At 62.7% G+C, this 20,902-nt stretch overlaps 3 protein-coding genes across 4 annotated transcripts; 1 reads left to right on the top strand and 2 right to left on the bottom strand.

Moving 5' to 3' along the window:
- Window positions 1–790: 790 nt before the first annotated feature.
- SMIM11 (small integral membrane protein 11) lies at window positions 791–7,180 on the top strand. 2 transcript variants are annotated; one of them, XM_045852538.1, is made up of 5 exons: window positions 791–911; window positions 3,876–3,960; window positions 4,202–4,309; window positions 5,305–5,482; window positions 6,995–7,180. In XM_045852538.1, exons 3-4 carry the CDS (start codon window positions 4,298–4,300, stop codon window positions 5,467–5,469), a joined length of 177 nt encoding a protein of 58 aa, XP_045708494.1. In that variant the 5' UTR covers window positions 791–911; window positions 3,876–3,960; window positions 4,202–4,297; the 3' UTR covers window positions 5,470–5,482; window positions 6,995–7,180. The 2 variants fall into 2 exon arrangements, with proteins under 2 accessions (XP_045708494.1, XP_045708495.1); XM_045852539.1 differs by lacking the exon at window positions 791–911 and adding an exon at window positions 1,040–1,058.
- Window positions 7,181–11,369: 4,189 nt separating this feature from the next.
- Window positions 11,370–13,444, bottom strand: CUNH21orf140 (chromosome unknown C21orf140 homolog). The gene has a single exon (XM_045852687.1). The coding sequence runs from the start codon at window positions 13,050–13,052 to the stop codon at window positions 12,291–12,293; it is 762 nt and encodes a 253-aa protein (XP_045708643.1). The 5' UTR covers window positions 13,053–13,444; the 3' UTR covers window positions 11,370–12,290.
- A 1,705-nt stretch (window positions 13,445–15,149) lies between these two features.
- On the bottom strand, window positions 15,150–19,305 carry SMIM34 (small integral membrane protein 34). Its single transcript, XM_045852693.1, has 2 exons — window positions 18,973–19,305; window positions 15,150–16,298 (listed from the first exon to the last, which is right to left on the bottom strand). Exons 1-2 carry the CDS (start codon window positions 18,977–18,979, stop codon window positions 15,886–15,888), a joined length of 420 nt encoding a protein of 139 aa, XP_045708649.1. The 5' UTR covers window positions 18,980–19,305; the 3' UTR covers window positions 15,150–15,885.
- Between the last annotated feature and the right edge of the window lie 1,597 nt (window positions 19,306–20,902).

Raw genomic sequence — 20,902 nt, 5'->3', positions numbered from 1 at the left:
ACACGAGCCTCAAAGTGATTAGAGCTGAGCAATTTTGTTACTGTCTCCATACCCTCCCTTGGGCACTCCTAACGTTTGCACCTCATCACCACGCACAGTCCTGGTGGACCTGCAGTCGGACTGCCTGGTTTTCCAGGGATGTCAGACTCATTTTCACCTGGGGCCACATCAGCCTCCGGGTTGCCTTCAAAGGGCCGAATGTAATTTTGGGACTGTGTAAATGTAACTACTTAACTAGGGGCAAGGAGCTCCGTGCTGCCTCAGGGTAGAAACAAGGTGCCGGGTTGGATAAAACAAGGCGGAGGGCCAGATTCGGCCCGCGTGGTGCCTGCCCCCTGTGCTCTAGACGCTGACACTGTTTCTCTACGTGTGCATGCCTCAGTTGCTCTCTCCGTGCATCAGTGTCCAGCCATTGAAGGATGAGCTGGGTTCGGGCCTCCCCTCTGTCACCCAGGTGTCCGGGTTGGGGCGGGCTCGCATGGGCCAGGACTCCGTGGGGCGGGGCGGGGCGGGGGAGGGTACCCACCACGGTCCCAAAGGAAATTGAGTGCATTGCTGCTAAATTTGGAAACTTCCGGGGACCCCAGGGTCGTTTGTCGCCCACTGTGACGAGGAGCACACAGGGGATGAGGCACCGCTTGGAGCAGAAGGGACCCGCGACGCCCTGCCCTGCTGCGACCGCCCTTAGAGTCGGCTAAGTTTTGAATGAGAGCACGCCGCAGACCAGCACCGCGGAACCTGTGGTGGGCCTACTGCGCCGGCGCGCGTAGCGCTGCGCCCCCACACAGGCGGCTGGGGCCCGCTGCGCCAGCGCGCGGAGCAGTGCATTTCGGGACATGTAGTTTTCCTGCCGCGCTGCGGGATCCCTGCTTGGCCTCCCCACGGGGCACACAGCTTCTGCGGCTCGGAGCGTAAGTGGGTGACGTTGAGTCAGCGGGTTCTGTCCTGAATCCCGAGGGCTCTGGGGGGCGCTGGGGTGTCCGGCGGGCGACCCTGCGTTCGCGCCTTCTCTAGAAGGCCCGCCAGTCGGCCCCCGGCCGCGCGGCGCCGGCTCCCGGGTAGGAACTGGGGGGTGACGGCAGCCAAGGCCCCCAGCCGCCTGCCTACCTGGCAGGACCCTCCGGCGCCGCGAAGTCCGCCGACCGGGGCTGGGGGCGGTGTCTTTAGGCTGGCGCGCCGCCCGGGAGGGGCCCGTGGTGGGTGCTGGCCAGAGGCTGTTGGTCTCGGAAGGGTTTGGGGGGGCGGGCGAATGTTCTGGGCGCCCTGTTCCGTGGAAGGGTGGGGGAAGCAGTGGCCGCCTGTGGTCCTCATCCTCGGATATGGGCGGGGCAGGTGCTGCTCCCCACATGTCGGGCATGAGAGACCGTGGCCGGATTATAGAGCATGCCAGGTTGTCTCAGCCAAAACCTGGCGACAGGCCCTCTGAGACCCAGCCCCCTGGCGCGGAGAACCCCGGCTGGCCCGGGGGTGGCGCTCCGAGGTCCACCAAGGGATGCCCAAGGGGTCCACCTGGGACCCCCTCCTCCCCGCACCTACTTCATGCAGGTGATTGGGTGAGAGTTTGGTGGAAAGGGTAGAGATGGGACCGAGAACAGCTTTGGAAAGCCCAGACTGAGGTCTCAGCCTCATGAATGCCTGGCAGGAGTTGAGACTCGGAGAGGGAGAGACACTCTTGAATCGCTAAGTGCGCCAAGAAGGCAAAGTCGATGACGGGCCCTACGTGGTCCGTGTTGCTTTATCAGCAAATAGCTCTTCTGTTTTTTTGAGAAATCTGGCAAAGAAAAATATCAGGATTTTTTTGCAGGAAAGGAAATAGAACTATTTCTATCTAAGCCATTATTTTCTAGTATTCGTCTAAGAGTGAATCCTTCCAGGGGAAGCTGAAAATTTCCTGCCCTCTGATTGGTTTTGTGCCTCAGAACTGCCCCCCCGTTGTTGGCCTCGCGGTTCCCCCTCAGACACCAACCGCCTCCCACTTCTAATTTCGCAGGAGGTGTGTCCATGGCAGGGGGCAGACAGCCTGCTGCTATTTTTAGCTCTCTGGGCCCTCATCAGCGGCAGTCCTGCAGGCAGCTGCAGACCGTCGCAGAGCTGGAGCCTGTAACTGGGGACCCCGGGGAGCCTCTAGTTGGAGGCAGTGGTGAGGGGGCACCTCACTGATCCGTCCTCTGGTCCCCCCCCCACCAGGCCCCTTCCACTGTCTGCAGGTTGACGTTCAGTGTCTCTCTCCCAAGGAGCTTGAACTTGATCATTCCAGGGATGCAGGCCAGGCAGCTGCCGGTGTGTTGTTGCAGTCCGAGTCTGGGATACCCGAGAGGGTGGAGACTTCTGAACTCCAGAGCTGCAGAAGCGCTCTCCAGAGTCTGATTTTAAAAAGGAGAGCGCTCGGGGGCACAGAGGTTTATGACCGGCCCCAGGTCACACGTCCCGCCCTGGGTGCCACCAAGACTCAGGTCCAGATGCCCATGCTCCTGGCCCTCCGGCTCCTTGCGCCCTGCCTGCTGTCCTCGGTGGCTGCATCTTGCCCTGGAGGCCACCTGTTATTTCTTCGGCTTGGCCAGTAGCGGAAGGAAGGAGAGGCGTCTCGCAACCGTGAGGGTTGCTCTTTATCTGGCCCTTCCACATTTGAGCGTGAGCTTAGCGTGCGCCATCCGGTCTCGGAGGAGACATCACAGGCGAGGGAGCGGAGGCGCACGAGAGGCCACGTGACTTGTGCAGCGTCACCCCACTCGTTGATGTAGCACAACAGACCCTCCCACAAGGTCATTTGGCTCGTGTTTTCTCATTGTAACTTCGATGAGATGTTGTGGGAACCTAATTCTTACTTGTATCATCGAGCCTCTTGTAAAACTGGTTCCAATGTATGTCGTTTTGCTTCACGTGGCAGAACCCATAGACCGTGTTCCGTGAGGACTCACCGTATGTGTCGGCTAGAGGGCCAGACCCCTGGGCGTCCTTTCCCATGTATTTCCCCCTGTGAGTGTTTTGGACTTGTGTGTTGTCCTTGACCTTGGGAATCAATGTCTTACATCAGTTCCTTAGGTATGTAGGGAGAAACAGCCGAACTCTCCTACTCTGTACGCAACTTGATTAAAGGGGGTGTAAAAATAAACTCTACACGACTGTAGCCATTGTATTTTAATAAACACCCTGGCTAATGCCCGCGACTCTGAGAGGTCAGGCAAAGTGGAAATTATAGCAACAGGTCACATAACAGGGTCGGGGTGTGTTCCCTCGGGTCAGACTCTGCTGCCCCCTAGAGGCCGACAGGAGACGAGGCGCTCCGTGTCCTCCTGTCACACAGATCTGGGGCGTGGACTCCTGCCGTGAGCTTATCTGACCTTGAGACAGTCACGGGGAAAACTTGACTATCTTGTGCCAGCTGCCAGCTTGTTTTCAAGATGCCATGACCTTGAGTAGAGGAGGCATGAACTTTTTCTATGTAGATGCTTTTACGTCAGGGAAAGTGATTTTGAGACATTGCCCCTGAAGTTCATCTTTCTCGCGCCATCCTGAAGGCCTGCGTGACTTCCTGCCGCTTTTCCGCGTTTGAACTGCGAGCGCAGGAAAGAAGACCCCTCACCACCGGCATCAGGACGGGACTGGGGGCCGTGGGCGGGGCCGAGTCCTGGTCCCGCTGCGGGGGGGACCTGGCCGTGTCACCAGGCTCCCTGCGCCGGGTCTCTGCAGCGGAGACTGGACCGTCCCCCAGGGGCCGGTGTGCAGACTGGACTCTTCAGTGCCCCGGCGGCCGCGCGCCAGCCTGGCTGGGCGCCCTGGAGCGAGGCTCTGCTTGCCGTGCTGGAGTCTCCACGCTTCAGGAGGACTGGGGTCCTGAGCCCGTCTAGCTGACCGCCCCGTGTCTTCATTCACAGATGGACCGAGGCCCCGCCGAGAGGGGAGCCACTCGCCAGAGCGTGTAGAGTCCTCGTCCAGAGCTCCAGCCTCCCGAGTCTCGGGGTGCGTGGCACAGCCTAAAGACAGTGACCCGTGCGGCCTCAGAGCGAGTCCTGTGCTCCGGCGGTGTCCCTGCCTTGTCCCACCCCGCCTCACCGTCCCCGGGTGTCCCCCACCTTTAGAGGGAATTCCAGATCGGACTCAGAGCTCGCTGTCGGCTCGCAAGCCCTCTCTCCGTGGGAGAAGGCCTCCCCAGCGGGTGCTCCTCGGAGCCCGAACTGACGTGTCTCCTCTCTCCCTCCAGACCGGCGCGGCCTGAGCCTGACCGTCCGGCTCCTGCTCCCCATGTGCCCGTCCCCCGCCCTGCAGTGACCGGGAGCGGCGTCACCGTCGGTCCAGCATGAACTGGAAGGTGACAGTAGATTTAGACATGGATGGCTCGGGTTTGCTCTTTCTCCTGATTGTAAGAATTCAGAGTAAGAAAAAGCAGACTCAGGAAGGAAGCATAACAATAGCTAATGTTTTACTTTACAAACCCATCGGGGTGAGGCCCGCCCGGTCTGTGAGCATGAGGGTGACCCCACAGGAGCACCCCCCACCTTGTCTGGGGGGACTCTGCAGTCACACCACAAGCCCCCGGTTACCGGTCACATCCCCAGTTACCGGTCACGTCCTGCTAGTCCTGTCTGCACGGCTAGTGTAGGGTTTGCCTGCGTGCTGCTGTTCTCCCTGGAAGTTCATAGTCAGACCCCCTGGTGGGCGCAGAGAGTGAGTGTGCAGGCCCCCGGCCACTCCCCAGACTTCGCCGCAGCCGGAGGCCCCCACGTCCCTTCCTCAGGGAGTGCCGGGGTCGGTGCCTAGGTGTCTGGTCCAGGTTCGAGTTCTGATGCATTGTTTTTGCATCTGTTCTACCTTCGGTGCCAGCGCCACTGCGCGGCGGGAGCCGGGGGAGGTTGTGGGGTGTGCGGTGAAGCGGGGAGTCCAGAAGGCAGGTCCAGCCCAGCCTCCCTTCGCAGGCGAAGAGGCAGAGCTGGGACTGGTCAGGTGGGGCCGCGGGCTGTCCACTCTGTCGGCAGCAGAGCAGAGCTGTGTCCCAGGTCCCCTGGCCATGGCTCCTTCTGCTGGGCCATGCCACCGCCTGGAAGCGAGGGCCTGGGCAATCGGCCCAGCGCACGGTCGGGCTGCGAGGAATCGGGGTTATTAGGTTTGCCGTCCGCCGGTGGGCTGTCCGCCGGTGGGCCTCCCGTGGAGCCTGGAGCCAGGGGACGGGAGGGCGGAGCTGAAACTAGGCCGTCAGCAATGCGGGGACAGGGACCTCGCCAGTCCTCGCCCAGCGCGGGCTGCTGCGCCGTGGGCGTGCGGGGAGTGCTGCACGGAGACCGCCCAGACGGCCCCTTTCCCCCTCAGGTTCTGGAGCACGTGCCCCTGCTGCTGTACATTTTGGCGGCCAAGACGCTGATCCTCTGCCTGGCGTTTGCCGGGGCCAAGATGTACCAAAGGAAGCGGCTGGAAGCCAAGCGGCAGCAGCTGCAGGCGGAGAAGAGGAAGCAGGCGGAGAAGAAGGACGACTGAGGGGAACCCACAGGTACCAGCTCCGCAAGTGCGGGGTGCACGGGGCTCGGGCGGCCGGTCAGCGCGTTGCATCCCTCGGGGCTGAGGCCGATCCTGACCCCTGCGCCCTGCCCGCCCCGGAGCCCCGCTGCGGGGCCCTCCCCCATCCGGGGCAGGGGCGCTGGGTGGGGGAGGGGGCAGGCCCGGGAGAGTTTCAGGGACACTGCAGGCCTTCCCAGGGGAGCGCACCCACTAGAAGCACCGGTACTTGTATCTGACACTGCTGGCCGAGGCGGGGGGTGGGGTGGGGGGGTCCCCGTGTGAAACCCCTGCCGTGGCTGGGACTGGGAGACCTTGCCCCCCCTCTCTAGGGTGAGGCCTGACTTCCAGGTACGGCATCGACGTCCCTTGGGGTGCACCCTCGTCCCCGCCACGCTGTGCCCCTGCAGCAGACGCCCATACCCCCTGTGCAGTCTTTGCACGTGGGTCCCACAGCCAGAGGGTCCCTCCCGAGGGCCTCCCGCCAGTGCCCGCCCCAGCGCACACCGGCCTCGCCCAGGACACGTTTGTCGAGCTGGGGCCCCAGGAGGTCGTCCTCCAGCCCCCTTTCAGGTTGGACAGGTGACAGCGAGCCGGCCCGTCCCTCCCTGACCGAGTTCAGGGCTGTGCTGCCGCGGGCATGGGGGGCTCAGCTGGGGGCCGGGGTTCCCGAGGGGTTTTCCCCAACGCTGCAGCTGTGGGTCAGTGCTGCCTGCGGGGGGCTCGTTAAAGTGCGGGTGCCTGGCCCCCCGCCTGCCAGGGGTCCCAGCAGGACGAACACCCGTTCTTTGGAAAACCCGTCCCGCTCTCAGCAGCAAGGGGCCAGGGAAACTCCTGGGTGGGGGCCTCCAAACCCCCGTGTGCCCGGGGCCCACGAGTTGGCAGACATGGGGTCTCCAGTGGGTGTTTGAGACTCGCTGGGGCGAAAAACACGCTTACGGGGGGTGATGGTGCTGTTACTAGGCCTGAGTGGTTTGCAACCCGCCTCACACCCCGCGGGGCAGCCCCTCCTCCTGCCGCCGCTGAGAAGGCCATTCAGGTGGAGGGCCGGCCGGGCCCCACCGCCCACGGTGCAGCCACCGTCCTCATCCTCACGGGCAGACGCTCGGGTGCAGGCGGAGGGAGCACGTCCTCCCCCGGCCAGCGGCCCCCATGGGCTGAGGGGAGGCCGCCCACACAGCGTCGCTGAGTGAGCTTGCCTGTGACGCCTTGGAGGGGAGGGGAGCCCGCCACCAGCACTGCTCCCCCACCCACGGGGGCCCAGAGGTGCAGGGCGGTGGGGCAGACAGCGGGGGGCCGGCCCCTCCGAGGCTGCCGGCTCACCAGAGCCTGGCTTTGAACTAACGGGACTTTTCCGTGGGAAGGAAATGGTGGTGGTGGAAGCTCAGGAAACATAAAACCTTCTCTGAAGGGAAACAAGTTCACCGATGAACAACGAGTGTTGGTGGTCTCTATGGGGTCGCAGTGGCTGCCTTCCCCCCACTCACCGCCGGGTCTTGCTCCCCAGGCTCTGCGCGCGACCTGCCGGCCCCGGGACTCCGGCCCAGGGGGAGGAGAAGAGACGCCTGGCTGCCCAGCGACGTTATCAGAAGACGAACCTCCGGCCTTCAGCTTTAACTCAAAATGATGTGAACTGTTGCGTGCTTTTAAAAGAACCATGTTTTCTTGGGTAAAATAAAACACCTTTGTAATAGGGGTGTGTCTCTGCTCTTTGGAACGGGCCGTGGTAGAGTGTACGTGTGTCTGTTTTTGTGTCCCACGCACGGGTGTGCAGACCCGGAGCTGTGAGAGCGGGGGCTTCTGCACCCCCACATGCAGGGGACCGGCTGCAGACGTGGGTGGTGGGGCGGGGCTGGGGGCGGGGCTGAGGTCGTGGCTGCGCCCTGACCCCCCTCCACTCTCTGGCCTGCCACCCTCTGCACGGGCCCCTCCCCACTCCTGCCTGCGAGGGGGCCCTTCTGCCTGATTCCACTGAGGAGGGGGTGGGGCGCCCGTGCAGGGCTGGTCCTGGACACTTCAGTAACCACGGAGGGAGCACCTCGGGGGGAGCCGGGTCGGGCCCAGCGGAGTGAAGCAGGGGTTGGTTCCCACGGCCCCAGTCCCGGCAGTGAGCCCTGAGCTGCCACTTCGGGGCGGTGGGCGGGGGGGGGGGGATTCCTTCTACTTTGTCTGAAGTTCGTGGTGGGGTCCCCGCTCCTCTCAGCCTGGAGCCACTTGTCACACGAGCTCCGTGCCCGCTGCCCTGCCTGCGTGCCAGGGCTTGTCCAAGAGCCGAGCGAGGTCAAGTCTGTGAAAACGGCTTGTGTTCGTGAGATGAGGGGGAGAGCGCCTGGGTGGGCACAGCCCCCCGCCAGCGGGCCGGCGTGGCCCCATCGACCCCGTCGAGCCCGGACCTTCTCAGGGGGGCAGGGCCCCGGCCAGCGGCCTCCGGCCCACTGACCCACACACGTGTGGGCACACCAGGGCGGCACCTGCCACCCCTGGGTCACCCCTGGGTCACCCCAGCTCCTGGGGAGGGAGGGAGTGGGGCTGTGGTCGATGTGGTTGCTGGTGACACGGGGGCCAGAGAGGCTGGTCTTCCCTCAGCCAGTCCGGGAAGGAGGACAGAGCCAGGGAGGCCGTGAGGCCTGTGCGGGGACCCGCCCCACAGCAGGACCCCTGTCACTGTCACCCACCATTCATCCCCCACAGCGCACAGCACGCGGCTGCCCCCGGAGACACCCTGGGCTGCACCCACCGGCCTCCCCCCTCCCTGTGCACCCACGGGAGAGGCCGAGTAGCACCGTGCAACTGCTCGCCCACTGCGGGGCCTCAGAGGCCCCAGCCGAGTGTCCTCCGGTCAGAGCACCCTGGGTGGGCTCCTCTCATGCCCGGGGATGGAAGGAAGGGCTCCCCCCAGTGGTGACATGGGAGCGAGGCCAGTGACACGAGGCCTGTGTGTGGGGGCACGCTCTCCGGCCCTGGACTGGAACAGGCACAATGGGGGGGTGCACCCCGAGTTCTACAGCCCCAGCCCCAGTTCACAGTGGTTCACCCGGCCGCAGGGAAGCAAAGCAACGTGTCCGCAGACTCGCAGTCACTGCACTGGGGACTCGAGACCCCATCTCGGCCCCTCCAGCTCCCGGAGCACGGGGCTTCCTCTGCCAGAAGCTTCTGTGCTGAGTGCGCGGCGGCGGCGGCGTCTCCGAGCTGTGAACGCGGCATAACCACATTGCACGCTGAGGCTGTTGCTCTCCAACCCTGCTCACGTGGAGTTGCCCTTCCTCCCTGGCCTGCCCGCCCGCCGCCCCCCCCCCACCCCGCCCCCGTCAGACGAGGCCGCACGGGAGCCGAACCCCCAGCTCGTGCTGCGAGATGGTTTTGGTTTTCAAATAAAACAGCTCTTGTTGGTCCGTCTCGTTCAGCCGACAACCTAAACCCTTCTCTTCCCGCGCTGCAGGACCACATGGCTTTCAAAGGCGCCCGGCCACCCGCCGGGTTCCACGCTGAGGCTCGTGTCCAGCATGGTGCCCAGCCGGGGGGCGGCCGCTCTGCCGTCGTCTAGGTGACGGTGGTGGAGAGCCCAGCTCGGCCGCCGGGCGGGCGGCAGAGGGAAGGGGCTTCAGGAAGGCAGCCAAGCCCAGTGGCGAGGCCTGGGGGCGTTTGGCACGTGGCCTCAGGGACCCCTGTGTGTTTCCTTGTCTGTGAAACAGGGGAGACAGAGACCCCGCCCAGTGGGGTCGTCTCGGGCATTCAACGAGCCGCTCGTCGGTGGAGGCGGTGTGAACACGACTGCACGCGCGAGCCTGGATTTGAACCGCAGCCCCCCTCCGCCCTGGAGCAAGTTCCAGAATCTTCCTGGGCCTCAGTTTACCCCCTCTGACAAATGGGGATGGTTATAGCTCCTGCGTCACAGACTGTGGGGACAGTCGGATGCGTGAAGCAGGTGTGGCTGTCCGTGCCGCTGACCGCAGATCCGGGCAGGTGTGCAGCACAGGTGATGCTGGGCAGGGCGCGCGCCCGGGGGTCCCAGCCCTCGCCACGGGGGCCTGCGCGGCGTCGCGTGCCCAAGTCACCCGGGAGGCTGGAGTCTTACCACCGCCCTGAAGGAACTTAAGTTCTGGAACATGCGAGGGGGACCCTCCAAGACGGAATTTACTTATAAAAAACTCTGTGTTTATTCTTACAGGTTTGAACTTCAGTCACCTTCAAAGTACTTTCCATGTGATGGGATGCACCTGTCCAGATGTTTTTTTCCCCACAGCTCTGAACGCATTGATTTGTCTGCCTTTTAGTGCTCCTGCTGTTTTTGTTTTTTTTTTGTTTCAGTTCTTGCACATCAGAAAACGTTTCCCTTTCAAGACTTTTTCATTTTGGGAAACAAAGTCACCCAGGTCGAGATTGGGTGAATAGGGAGGGTGGGGCCTGGGGGTCATGCCGAGTTTGGTCAAAAACTGCTCAACACTCAGTGCGGTGTGGGCAGGTGCACTCCTAAATTACCCCTCAGGAAACGGGCAGATGAGTCTTCAAAAAAAATTCGCTGAAGCCAAACACAGCCTCTCACAACAACACCAGCTGGTGCACAGATACAGATAATCTGGCGGGTGCCTAGAACACTCCCCCAGCAAGGAAGCCGGTACCGCAAGGGGCCCGCTCTCTAGAAGATAATCCCGGGGTTTATTTGGGGTGCCCCTCCTTCATGAAACAGGTCATGGAAAGACCACAGAAACACACCGCAACCGGTCCCGTTCACCGGGGTCCCTGCCGGTGGGCCGTGCAGCTGGGGTCGGCTGCGTAATGGTCCCCTGAGATCTAATCCCCGGAACCTGGGAGTGTGACCTTGTCTGGACAGAGAATCTTTGCAGGTGTGATTAAGGATTTGGGGGTGATTCTGGGTTATCGGGGTGGGGGTGGGGCTAAGTGCAATCAACAAGTGTCCTCACGGGAGAGAGGCAGAGGGAGATTGACACGGAGGAGGAGGCAGGGGTGTGGCCAAGGAGCCGGAGACTGGAGAGATGCTGACTCAGTGGCCCTGACTTTGGGCTTCAGCCCCGGGAGCTGGGAGAGAGTGAGTTTCCGCTGTTCAGGCCACCGGGAGTGGGGCCCTTGGCCCCCGTGGCCCCAGGGAACTGCCAGCGCTGCTGGCTGTCCGGTGGGGCGGGCAGCCGTCGAAGGTGCCCGGCTCCCTGGTTTGAGGCCTGGCTCTGCAGGTGCGTTCCCGCCCCAGGTAAATGCAAGCAACAAAATGCTTTAGAAGCCCATCACGTCGCTGCTGAATAGCACCGAATATGCATCTTTACCAGACACGGTATTTCTTTCTTTTTTTAAATTTTATTTTATTTTTAAGATTTTATTTATTTTTAGAGAGGGAAGGGAGGGAGACAGAGAGAGAGTAACATCAACGTATAGTTGCTGGGGGTCATGGCCTGCAACCCAGGCATGTACCCTGGCTGGGAATCGAACCTGTAACGCTTTGGTTCGCAGCCTGCACTCAATCCACTGAGCTACACCAGCCAGGGCCATTTAACTTTATCTTAATTGTTGTTGAAGTACAATTCTCTATCTTTTACTCCCATGCCAGCCCACCCACCCAGCCCTCCCCTCCTCCCTCCCATTTCCACCCGTCCCCTAGTTTTTGTCCATGTGTCCTTTATATTTGTTCCTGTAAACCCTTCCCATTCTCCCCTGAAATTCCCTCTCCTCTCCCCTCTGGTCACTGTCGTCCTGTCCTCTATTTCAGTGCCTGTGGTTATATTTTGCTTGTTTCTTTGTGTTGCTGTTTAGGTTCCTGTTAACGGTGAGATCATCTGGTGTTTGTCTTTCTGAGCCGTGCGGGGGGGTCCCGCAGAGAAGCAGGGTGGGGAGGTGGGCAAAGGGGCCAAGGCCCCTGGGCTTGGCTGTCAGGGACCCGCCCCCCTGAATCCCGTGTGTGGGGGAGTCTGTTAGGACTGGGGGGATGTTTTGGTGAGTCACGTCTGACACCCCATTACGCTGACTTCCATGGTGAAATTGCTGCCCAAACATGTACACACGAGAGTGAACTTTACGTTTAATCGGAACCAGGGCCTTCTCTGTAAAAGTGGAAACGACTGCCCAACCCTCACGACCTGCATGAGCGGCCGCCCCAAACCTGAACTGGGTGCTCTGGTCCCAGCCGGGGGGGCCCTGGTGCCGGAGCCCAGGACGCCAGGCTGGTTGGGGGCCTTGGAGTTGGGGTGGGACACAGGCTGGGTAGGTGGGGTCTGCAGACCCCTGCCCATGTCACCTGTTCACCCACCGAGTGCCCCCTGAATCAGTCACTGTCTGGACGGGGTGTCACCTTCATGGGGGCCCCTGGCACCTCCTCCACCACTTCGCCTTCAGGCAGCAGGAAGGGCAGGGCCTGTCCAGCCGCTGTCCGGGTCACGTCTGTGCAGATGGCCCGCTGGTTCCCTGTGCAGGACTTGGGGGCGCTGACCCCCTGCTGAATGTTGACTTTCGGGGGGACTGTACGCGTGATTCTCTTTCTGTCCGAGACCTGGATTTGCACCACACACCCTCAGGGTCGCTCACCCCTGCTCCCCACCAAGCTCCCGTGCACTGGGCGGGCCTGAGCTGCCCCCCTGTGGTCACCCTCGGCATCGCCTCAGCCAGACGGAGGCCGAGACCCCTGCCGGACCAAGAAGCTTTAATGAACGGCAGCGCCCGGCCCTCGCGGCCCGCCTGGGGGTCGCGGTTGTGTCCTTGGCCGCAGCGGTCCTGGCGGAGCCCAGCCCGGGGGCGTCAGGTGGGGAAGACCACGCCCCCTAGTGCGGCCGACTGCCTGTCTTGGGGGGGCCTCCCCCTTAAGAAAACTTCCCCAGGTAGTAGTTCTCCCACCTCCGCACTTTGCTGACCAGGGCCCTCCACTTGCTTGGGGTGACCCTCTCGATGCCCCTGCCGATCAGGTCGCCCAGGAGGATGTACTGGTAGGAGTAGATGCCGCCGATGGACTGCAGGCAGAACTCCCGCCGGCTGTTGATGATGAACCACTTCAGCGAGGACCAGGCCGCGTCCAGGGGGCTCAGGTAGACGGACGGGGGAGGCAGGGAGAGCAGCTCGTGGCCGCAGGACCTGGCCACCTCCAGGCGGCACTCGATGCTCCTGAGCGGGATGACCGAAGGGATGCGGTCCCTGGCCTCGGGCTCCCGGTCCTCCTTCGGCCGGGCCGCGTCCAGCTGCTGCCGCCGCCGCTCCTTGACCACGATGGCGCACTTCCCGTAGGCCTTCCTCACCACGTCGCAGAACTCTGGGAACAGCCCGTCGTCCCTCCTGACGCACAGCTCGTCCCTCAGGAACAGCCGGTGGCGCCAGGGCACCCAGCCCTGGACGCCGCCCGCGTGCACGATGCACCAGGCGGGGCCCGGCAGGAGGTGGCCCTGGCTGGGCTCCTCCCCAGTGACCAGGCTCTCGGAGACCTCAGTCTCCCCCAGGTACACGGTGGTGAACCCGTCGTACTGTAGGGCGCGCAGGGTCCTCAGGTACTGCAGGCACTGCTTCCGCCTGTGGCCGTCGGAGGGGCTTCTGGCGACGAGGTGTCTGAGCAGCGGGTTGGGGAAGCGGGGCATGGCGGCGCTGCTGGCCGGGCGGGGAGAGCCTGCCCGGCCCCCCGTGTTCCGGGGTTCCGGCGGGAACGACGAGGTCACAGAGGGCTCCCTGGCAGCCGGCCCGCCCAGCCCTGCAGACACACCTGGGGTGGGGAGGCGTGGCGGAACAGGTGCCAGGGTGAGCGCCCTCCAGCTTCTGCGACGTGACAGACGGGGATGAGACGTGTCACCCGTGTGCACGGTCTCTGCCGTTGCTCCCGCCAGCGGCCTGGGACAGAGACGGGCGGTCGTACCCGTCTGTCTGCCGGGGCTGCCGCAGCAGAGCCTCAGAGCCTGCTCCACTGACACGACAAGATCATTGTCCCCCAGCTCCGGAGGCTGGAAGTCCAGGATCAAGGTGCGGGCTGGGCTGGTTTCTCCTGAGGCCTGGCTCCGTGGCGTGCAGGCGGCGCCTTGTCCCTGTGGCCTGCAGTCTTCCCGCTGCTGTGGGCGCAGGTTCCCGTCCCAGCGTCCGCTCCTGATGAGGGCACCTGCCAGGCCCTGGAGGCGACTGGGGTGGAGTCCGGAAGCCTCAGAGGGAGCCACACAGAGGACTCGGGGCCAAGCCAGCAGCCACCCCTGCTGTGGAGGGGGGTGCTGGTGCTGGTGTTGGGGAAGGGGACGCTGGTGTTGGGGAGGGCATGCTGGTGCTGGTGTTGGGGAGGGGGTGCCTGTGTTGGTGTTGGGGAGGCAGGTGCTGGTGTTGGGGAGGCAGATGCTGGTGCTGGTGTTGGGGAGGCGGGTGCTGCTGACACTATCTGCAGAGACGCCATCTGCACCCCAACCTCACCGTCCAGAGGGAGGCCCAGCCGGCACACGGGTGGCAGGGCAAGGACTGAAACCTTCACTCTGCGGCGGCCAGATGCCCAGAGGCCCCCCTGCCCCCCACGCCCTCCCCCATGCGGCCGGCCCCGTGGAGGCTTCCTCTCCGCGGATGCGCGGCCCACCCACCGGGGCTCTGAGGGTCCGGGAGATCAGGAGGCCTCTCCAGTCTCCTGCCACTTGCGAGGTTTCGGCGGGGGCAGGAGGGACACATCTCCGTGACGACTCACAGGGCAGCACCTTGACCCCTTCCCAGGTCAGCAGACACGACGTCGCCCGGCCGGAAGTCGCCCCCACTGCCCGCCTTCCCAAAGACGGCCTTCTCCATCAGACCCCCCGCTTTCTGGAAAACACTTCCTTCCGCGGCCAGGGAGCTGGTGTCCCACGCGGCACCCTGGTTGGCTCAAGTCCCTGGGAGACGGAGAGGGAAGACACCCCAGCGCGGGAAGCGCTGCCCCAGCTCCACCGGCGACTCTTCCACCTGGCGCCCAGCCCGCGTGCCGCAAGAAAAGGGAATGTTTGTGAGCTGGTCAAACCCCGCCCCCCTAACACCCCCAATAAAACCAGAACAGTCGCCCCACCTGTCCATGGCCGTGTGCCTGGGCTGGTGGGGCCTTATTCCGCAAACCCAGCCGTGCGGGAGACGCCACGGCCATCTGTTTAAGTCACACCCACCGGACTCGGCCTTGTTGGGGCTCTGCGCCTGGCTCCCCACACCGGAGCGGTGTCAGGGCCCCGAGGCCACCCTTCTGTTCTGGACACCACGGGCGCCAGGTCCAGTCCTGGAGGCCCCGACCCTGGAGTGCTGCTGGTGCTGCGACTGTCCAGGCCAGGATCAGGCCCCTAACCAACCCTAAAAGCAACTGTGTATAAACGTGCATCTCATGCGCCTGACCCAGAGGGCAGGGCATCGGGGGCGCGGCAGATGGTTCTCTTGTCGCCTGAGGCAGGGCAGCCGCAGTGAGTGAGGGGCCGCCACGGATGAGCTCTTTCCTGTTTCACAGAAGCATCAGCAGCAGCACCACCAGCACCCCCTCCCCAACACCGGCACCAGCATCCCCAACACCAGCACCGGCACCAGCATCTCCAACACCAGCACCGGCACCAGCCTCCCCAACACCATCACTGGCATCCACCTCCCCAACACCAGCACCAGCATCTGCCTCCCCAACACCAGCACCAGCACCCGCATCCCCAACACCACCAGCCCTGTGAACACCAACCACCACCACCACCACCACCACAAGGCTTATTTTATGCATTTATTTTTCTTTTCAAAATGCATTCATATGTATGGTCTCATGAGCTCCTATCTGCTTTGTAAGATTCACAGAACTGGCCTTATTGCCCTTGTGTTATCTGTACTGAGGTAACATTCACACCTAAGGGGTAGATAATGGCAATCAGACTAGAGTTTGGTTCTTCTGAGTCCAAAACTCAGTCTTTTCTCCAGTGGATCCCACCCTTTAAAAGAAAGTGAAGAACTCCTAACTTCCGACAGTAATGACTTGGTTCCACTCCCACGAGAGAACGGCCCCGTGGGACCCTACACCCCAGACCCGCGTGTCCCAGGCGAGCCGCCGGCCACTCCAAGTGCACGTAACCCCGTGAAGTTGAAGTCCACCCAGGGCACTGGGCTCCCAGTCCAGCCTTCTCTCTGCGATGAGAAGCCACCCTCAGGGATACCCCGGGTGTCTCCCAGATTCCTCCGAGGAGAGTGGATGCCCCTCGCCCTCCCCGGGGCAGGGTGGGTCTGGCCAGAAGCTGCCGCCCCTGCTGCCTGTCCCAAAGCACCAGGGAGCCCGAGAAAGCCAGAGGATGCTGGTTTCGCCCACACGCCACCCACCGGAAGTGCCCGGGGCTCAGCCACGATCCTCCGGCCCCACTCGGGGGCTTGACCCCATCTCAAGGTTCCAGGTGAGCCCCACGCTGCCCTCCGCTGACCCCGCAGGAAGGCTGGGCCTGTCGTATGGGGACCTGCTTGCCTCGCCCGTTAAGGGATCCCCTGGATGTCGGTCTGGGTCCCGCTGGCCGCGCGCCTGGGCTCCGGGCTGGCCTGGGCGGGCGGCAGGGCGGCTCTGTTGCCGATGGTCAGCGCAGGGCACTCGGCCGCCTTGCCCGGGGGGCCCTCCTTCTTGAGTTCGGAGGTCAGGTTGGAGTAATAAACGTCTTCCAAGGATTTGTCGTTCTTTCTGAGGATGTTGCTGGCCAGCCGGAAGAGGAAGACCACGGCGTAGATGCCGATGATGGTGAGGATGTACCAGGCGGCGCCGGTCCCGTCCGGCAGCCTCAGGGCCCTGGTGGAGTTGGTGCCGTTCCTGCCCTCCAGCTGGTCCCTCAGCAGGGGCCCCAGGGCCGGGCCGGCCTGCGTCTGGCTGGGGGCTCCCAGCGGAGTGCGCTTGACCCCTGAGGAACAGAAAGACCCAGATGAGACCCAGCATCCCGGGCTGGGGGCTGCCCGGCCAGGCCCGTGACGGCGGTTGTCACATGGGTGGCAAAGGCGGGAGCGCCGGAAGAGGCCTTCCGTGCGGAGTGAGCAGGAGCCCGGCACATACGCGCCGACACGCTTTTAAGAATCCAAAGGGTTCAAAATGCCTCGTTTTGGAATAGGAGACAAAGCGTCAGAAAGATGCCACCTGTCCCTGAAGCCATCTGCACGACGAACTGCAATACAAATGTCAATAGAGTCTCTCTGGGGACTAGGCGGACTGTGCATACCGAAAAATTAACCGGCGAGACTAATGAGAAAGAATGTGGGGAAGAAAGGCTGGTGGATGGAAATCAGCCTAGCCAGAAATCTGAAACTAGCCAGTCAGGGGACTCATTGACATTTTGGGGGAGGAAGGACGATTCCCCTTGCCCACAGCGCAGCTGTGGCGTCCTGGCTCTGCAACGGGCGCGCAGGGCTTTACAGACTGGGGCGGAAGTGAGAGGAAGACGAACCGCTCAGTGAGCGCTGGGGCGATGCAGCGTTGGGTCCCCACCCCTCGCCTTAGGTGCAGAAACAGTGCTGAGAAACCTGAGATTTCAACAACAGCAACAACAACAAAAGAAACAAAGTAAAGTACTAGAAAAAAGCATGGTGGGTTTTCCCCTTTATCATCCCAGAGTAGGATCGCCCTCGCGAAGCACAAAAAATGCAAACATTCAGAGGGGGAAAAAAGAAGAAAAATGAAAGTAAATGTTAAATTCAGCTGCACAGGCACTTTAAAGTCATCGCATACTATAAAACCCAGAACAAGTGACAGACGAGGAAATTTACAATTCAGACCACTGAATTTCTCCTGATAACCCTTAGTTCTAGAAGACAAAGACAAACTCTGGTAGAAAAAAATATGCTGAGGATATGGGCAGTGAAGTTATAGAAAAAGAAATGGACCTCGAACGTGATAAAAGCATCATAATAAGAAAAACGCAAAGCAAGGCCACAATGAGATATCATTCTGCTGGCGGTCGGGTGTGCAAATTCACAACGTTTCACACACACTGTGCGGCCGTGTCTGCAGGGCGGGCGGGCGAGCCTCCGCTTGAGGGCGGGGGAGGGTGTGCATGCGCACGACCAGTCCAGAGGGCGCTGTGACACCACAAACGCACTCACCTCCGGTCCAGCTGTTGCCCCTGCACGGACCCCCCCTACCGGGGCGGCGGAACAGGCCTGGGGCCGAGCATGGTTGTGAGTCACTGCGGGGCAGGACGGCTCATGCTCAAGGGCAGCCTGAACGCATCGATGTCGGGGGTGGCGAATGCATCTCGGAAACTCCATGCAGCGGGACTGTGCGGCCGTGAAAATCCATGAAGGGTTTTTTGGGCACTAAGCATGAACAAGTAAACAGCGACCCAACCGCGATATACCGCGACGGTCGGACGTGTGAATAAAGCGGGGGCACCCTGTGTGCTTGAAGCTGGTGCTTGCGGAGATAAAATACCTCCAGGGGGGACGCGCGGGAAGTCGGTACCCGCGCCCGCCCACAGGGAAGAGGAGGGGGGCGCTGTGCTCGTCCCCGGCGGGCGCCGCGGAGCACAGCTCGTTGCCGCGCGCACTGATTTTCGGAAGGAAAGCCGTTTCAGACGCGCGAGTCCGGGCGGGCTCGCCCCCGGCCTCCGCGGGGCAGTGCCCTTGGGTGAAGACGCCGGCGCCTTTCCAAGGCCGGGAGATTGCGATCTCAACCGCTGTTTAACTGCAAACTGTTTTCTCTCCCAGAGGAGCCGGTGGGACCGGAGTGACCAAAGCCAGAGAAGGCGTGGGCGGACCTGGGAGGCGTCCCCCGCCCCCCAGCGTTCCCAGTTCCGACCCCCGTTCCTTGCTCTCAGCAAACGCAGGCGTGTGCGGGCGCGTCCCAGCGCCACCCCGCAGCCCGCGGCTGGGCGGACCGCAGGGACCCCACAAACGCTGCTCCTCCGTTGCTGGTTTGCTGCTCGTCCACTCCCCTGAGGCCAGGTTCGGAGCAGCTGCCGTTTTTTACGGTCTCGAACTGTCAGAATGCATGGATACCCTCGCTCCTGTCAGCGGAGGGGGAAACCAGTTAAAAATAACTCTGCAGATGGCCTCTGACAAAGCCCAGGGTGGCGGGTCTCACTAGGTAGGGTTGGTCGCTCATGAGAAACACTGTGACCGGCAGGAACGCGACACCGCCGTCCGCGGGGTGTTTGTGGACTTCAGGCGAAGAAGGAAGGGGTTCCCCACGGTCGCGAACAAACAGGTCGCCCCGGCGGCGAGAGCGCCGTAAGCCTAACGAGGGCCACAGGACATGTTTAAACCTGGAGCGCACACGTACACAAAACGCCCTGCGAATTGTTCTAGAATGACGGGATGTGTCACGCGCGTCAAAAACACCCAATAAAACTGCACAACACTGAGTTATTTTAAACCCAGTCCTTTCTCCACGGGAGAGAGGCTCACTGTCTTAATGAGCGAGGCACGGTGTTCTCTGCCCTTCTGCTCTGAAAACAGGGGAGGGAGGGAGCGAGGGGGCGGCGTGGCGGGAAACCCCTTCCACCCGCGGCCCCCCGCACCTGCTCCGAGGTGAGGGACACGGCACCCCCAGAGCCGCCCGGCCTCGCGTGGCGGCAGGACACTCACCTGCCATAGGAGGCGCCTTTCCTCGACTCCCGGGAAGCCGGTGAAGGGGGGACCTCGCTTGGCAAAGGGTCACCAGGCCACTGGAGTCCCGCCGCACTGCAGCTCCTGCGTGGGGGAGGAACAGGACCCCCCCCCTCCCGGAAGGGCAGGGCAGCACGGAGCAGAAGAGCAGCAGAGACGACCTGGGAGAGCTGTCTCTCACTCAGTCGATCAGAGAATTGACCTCCAATGGTCTCCTGTCGCCTCAGGACAAACAGCGCCTCCCGGCTTCGGCCTGTGCGGGTCGGTCTGACGCAGAAGAACTGTTGAAACCAGGGCCGCACTGAGCCCTCGCCAGCCCCCCAGGCCCCACTGGCCCCGCGGCCGCGCGGCGCTGCCCCTGGGCTGGCCCACCCACCGGCTCACAGCCTGGGTGGTTCCTGATCTGCCCGGTTTCGCACCTGTTGCAGGTGCGGCACCCGGCCAGGTGTGGCGGAGGCCCCTTGTCGTGGGGCCAGGAAACTCCACGGACAGGGGTCACCGACTTCCTCCCAGACTGTGTCCTGGAGGCGAAAACCAGACAGGAAGGAGCGGGAGGACCAGCCGGGGGGACCGGGGGCTCCCCGCAGGGCTCGGCGGGCCTCGGGCCACGGTCCAGGCGGTGAGGAGGGAGTCCCAGGCGGACTGGAGTCGTGGCAGATGCATCCCTGCTCCGGAAAGGCCGGCCCCATTTCCCCGGAACCCTCGCCGAGACGACCGGGCCGTGCCGTGCCCGACTGGCGAGGGCTGTGGCTTTTCAGGAGTCATTTGATGCAGTTTTCATCAATGGAGGACCAGCGCAGTCAGTTATAAAATCGGTCATGTGATCGATCAGCAGTTCCGCTCCCAGTCCACCCCCGGGAGGAATGAAAACACGTCCAGACAAAGCCCGCACACAGGTGTCCCTGTAACAGCCGCGAGGCAGAAGCTGCCCCAATACCCACCCACCGACCAGTGAAGAAATCGAATGCAGGGTGTTCCTACAATGGGACATTATTTGGCAATAAAAAAATGACACCTGTTGCAAATTAGATACACCTTGGAAACACTGTGCTGAGTGAAAGGAGCCAGTTACAAAGGCCAACAGGTAGTGTGTTTCCATGTGTGTGAGATGCCAGAGATTGACGAGTCTGTACGGACAGAGGGGGTTCTGCTGTGGCCCGGGGCTGTGGGAGGAGTTTGAGGGAGCGGGCAGGGGGGTGTGAACCGACCCTGGTGCTGGTGGCGCGGCTCTGGGGATGCTCACAAGCCTCTGGACCGCACACTCTGGACGGGGGCGGGGGGCGGTGTGTTTGGCGTGGGGGTGACATTTGAACTGCGTCGTGTCGGTCTGCGGTGGGCACTGTGCAGCGGTGGAGGGGAATGAGGAAGTCATCTGTGTGCTGGCGGGAAAGGTCCCCTCTCCGGGATGTGCTGCTGACCCAGCCAGCAAGGAGGAAAGGGTGTCACATCTGCGGAGACAGGCATGGAGAGAACTGTACAGCCCTGACCTCGCTCGGGTAGGCACTGAAGGCCGCTTTAGGGACGCCAGGCCCCGAGGAAGGGCGGGCCCACGGTGGGGAGCCCTGGGCAGGAGGCGGGTGGCCGGGAGGCAGAGTCCTCGCTGTGTGTTCTTCATGCCCTAAAGGATTCGAACTCGGCGCTGTGTGTCCTGTTCAGCAGTTGGCCTAGCTGTCGGTTATATGAATCTCTGTCTGAGTTCTCTGCAGGCCCCTGCCCTGCCGTGGCCGGACCACAGCTCCGCCCCTGCGGTCCCAGGATGGGGGTCCCTATGCGGACCCCTGCGCTGTGCGCAGTGCCTGGGCGGGAGTCGGGGTCCCAGCTGTGCCCTCGAGTGCAACCCTGGGCAAGTCCCCGCCCTCTGGGAACTGCAGTTTCCTCCCCTGCAGGGTGGGGGGCCGGGATCCCACAC

This window comes from Phyllostomus hastatus, unplaced genomic scaffold, assembly GCF_019186645.2.
Source record: "Phyllostomus hastatus isolate PE091 unplaced genomic scaffold, TTU_PhHast_1.1 phas_contig_948, whole genome shotgun sequence".
Lineage (NCBI taxonomy): Eukaryota > Metazoa > Chordata > Mammalia > Chiroptera > Phyllostomidae > Phyllostomus > Phyllostomus hastatus.
Note: the sequence above shows the minus strand (reverse complement) of the source record. Positions and strands in the feature narration are given on the sequence as shown.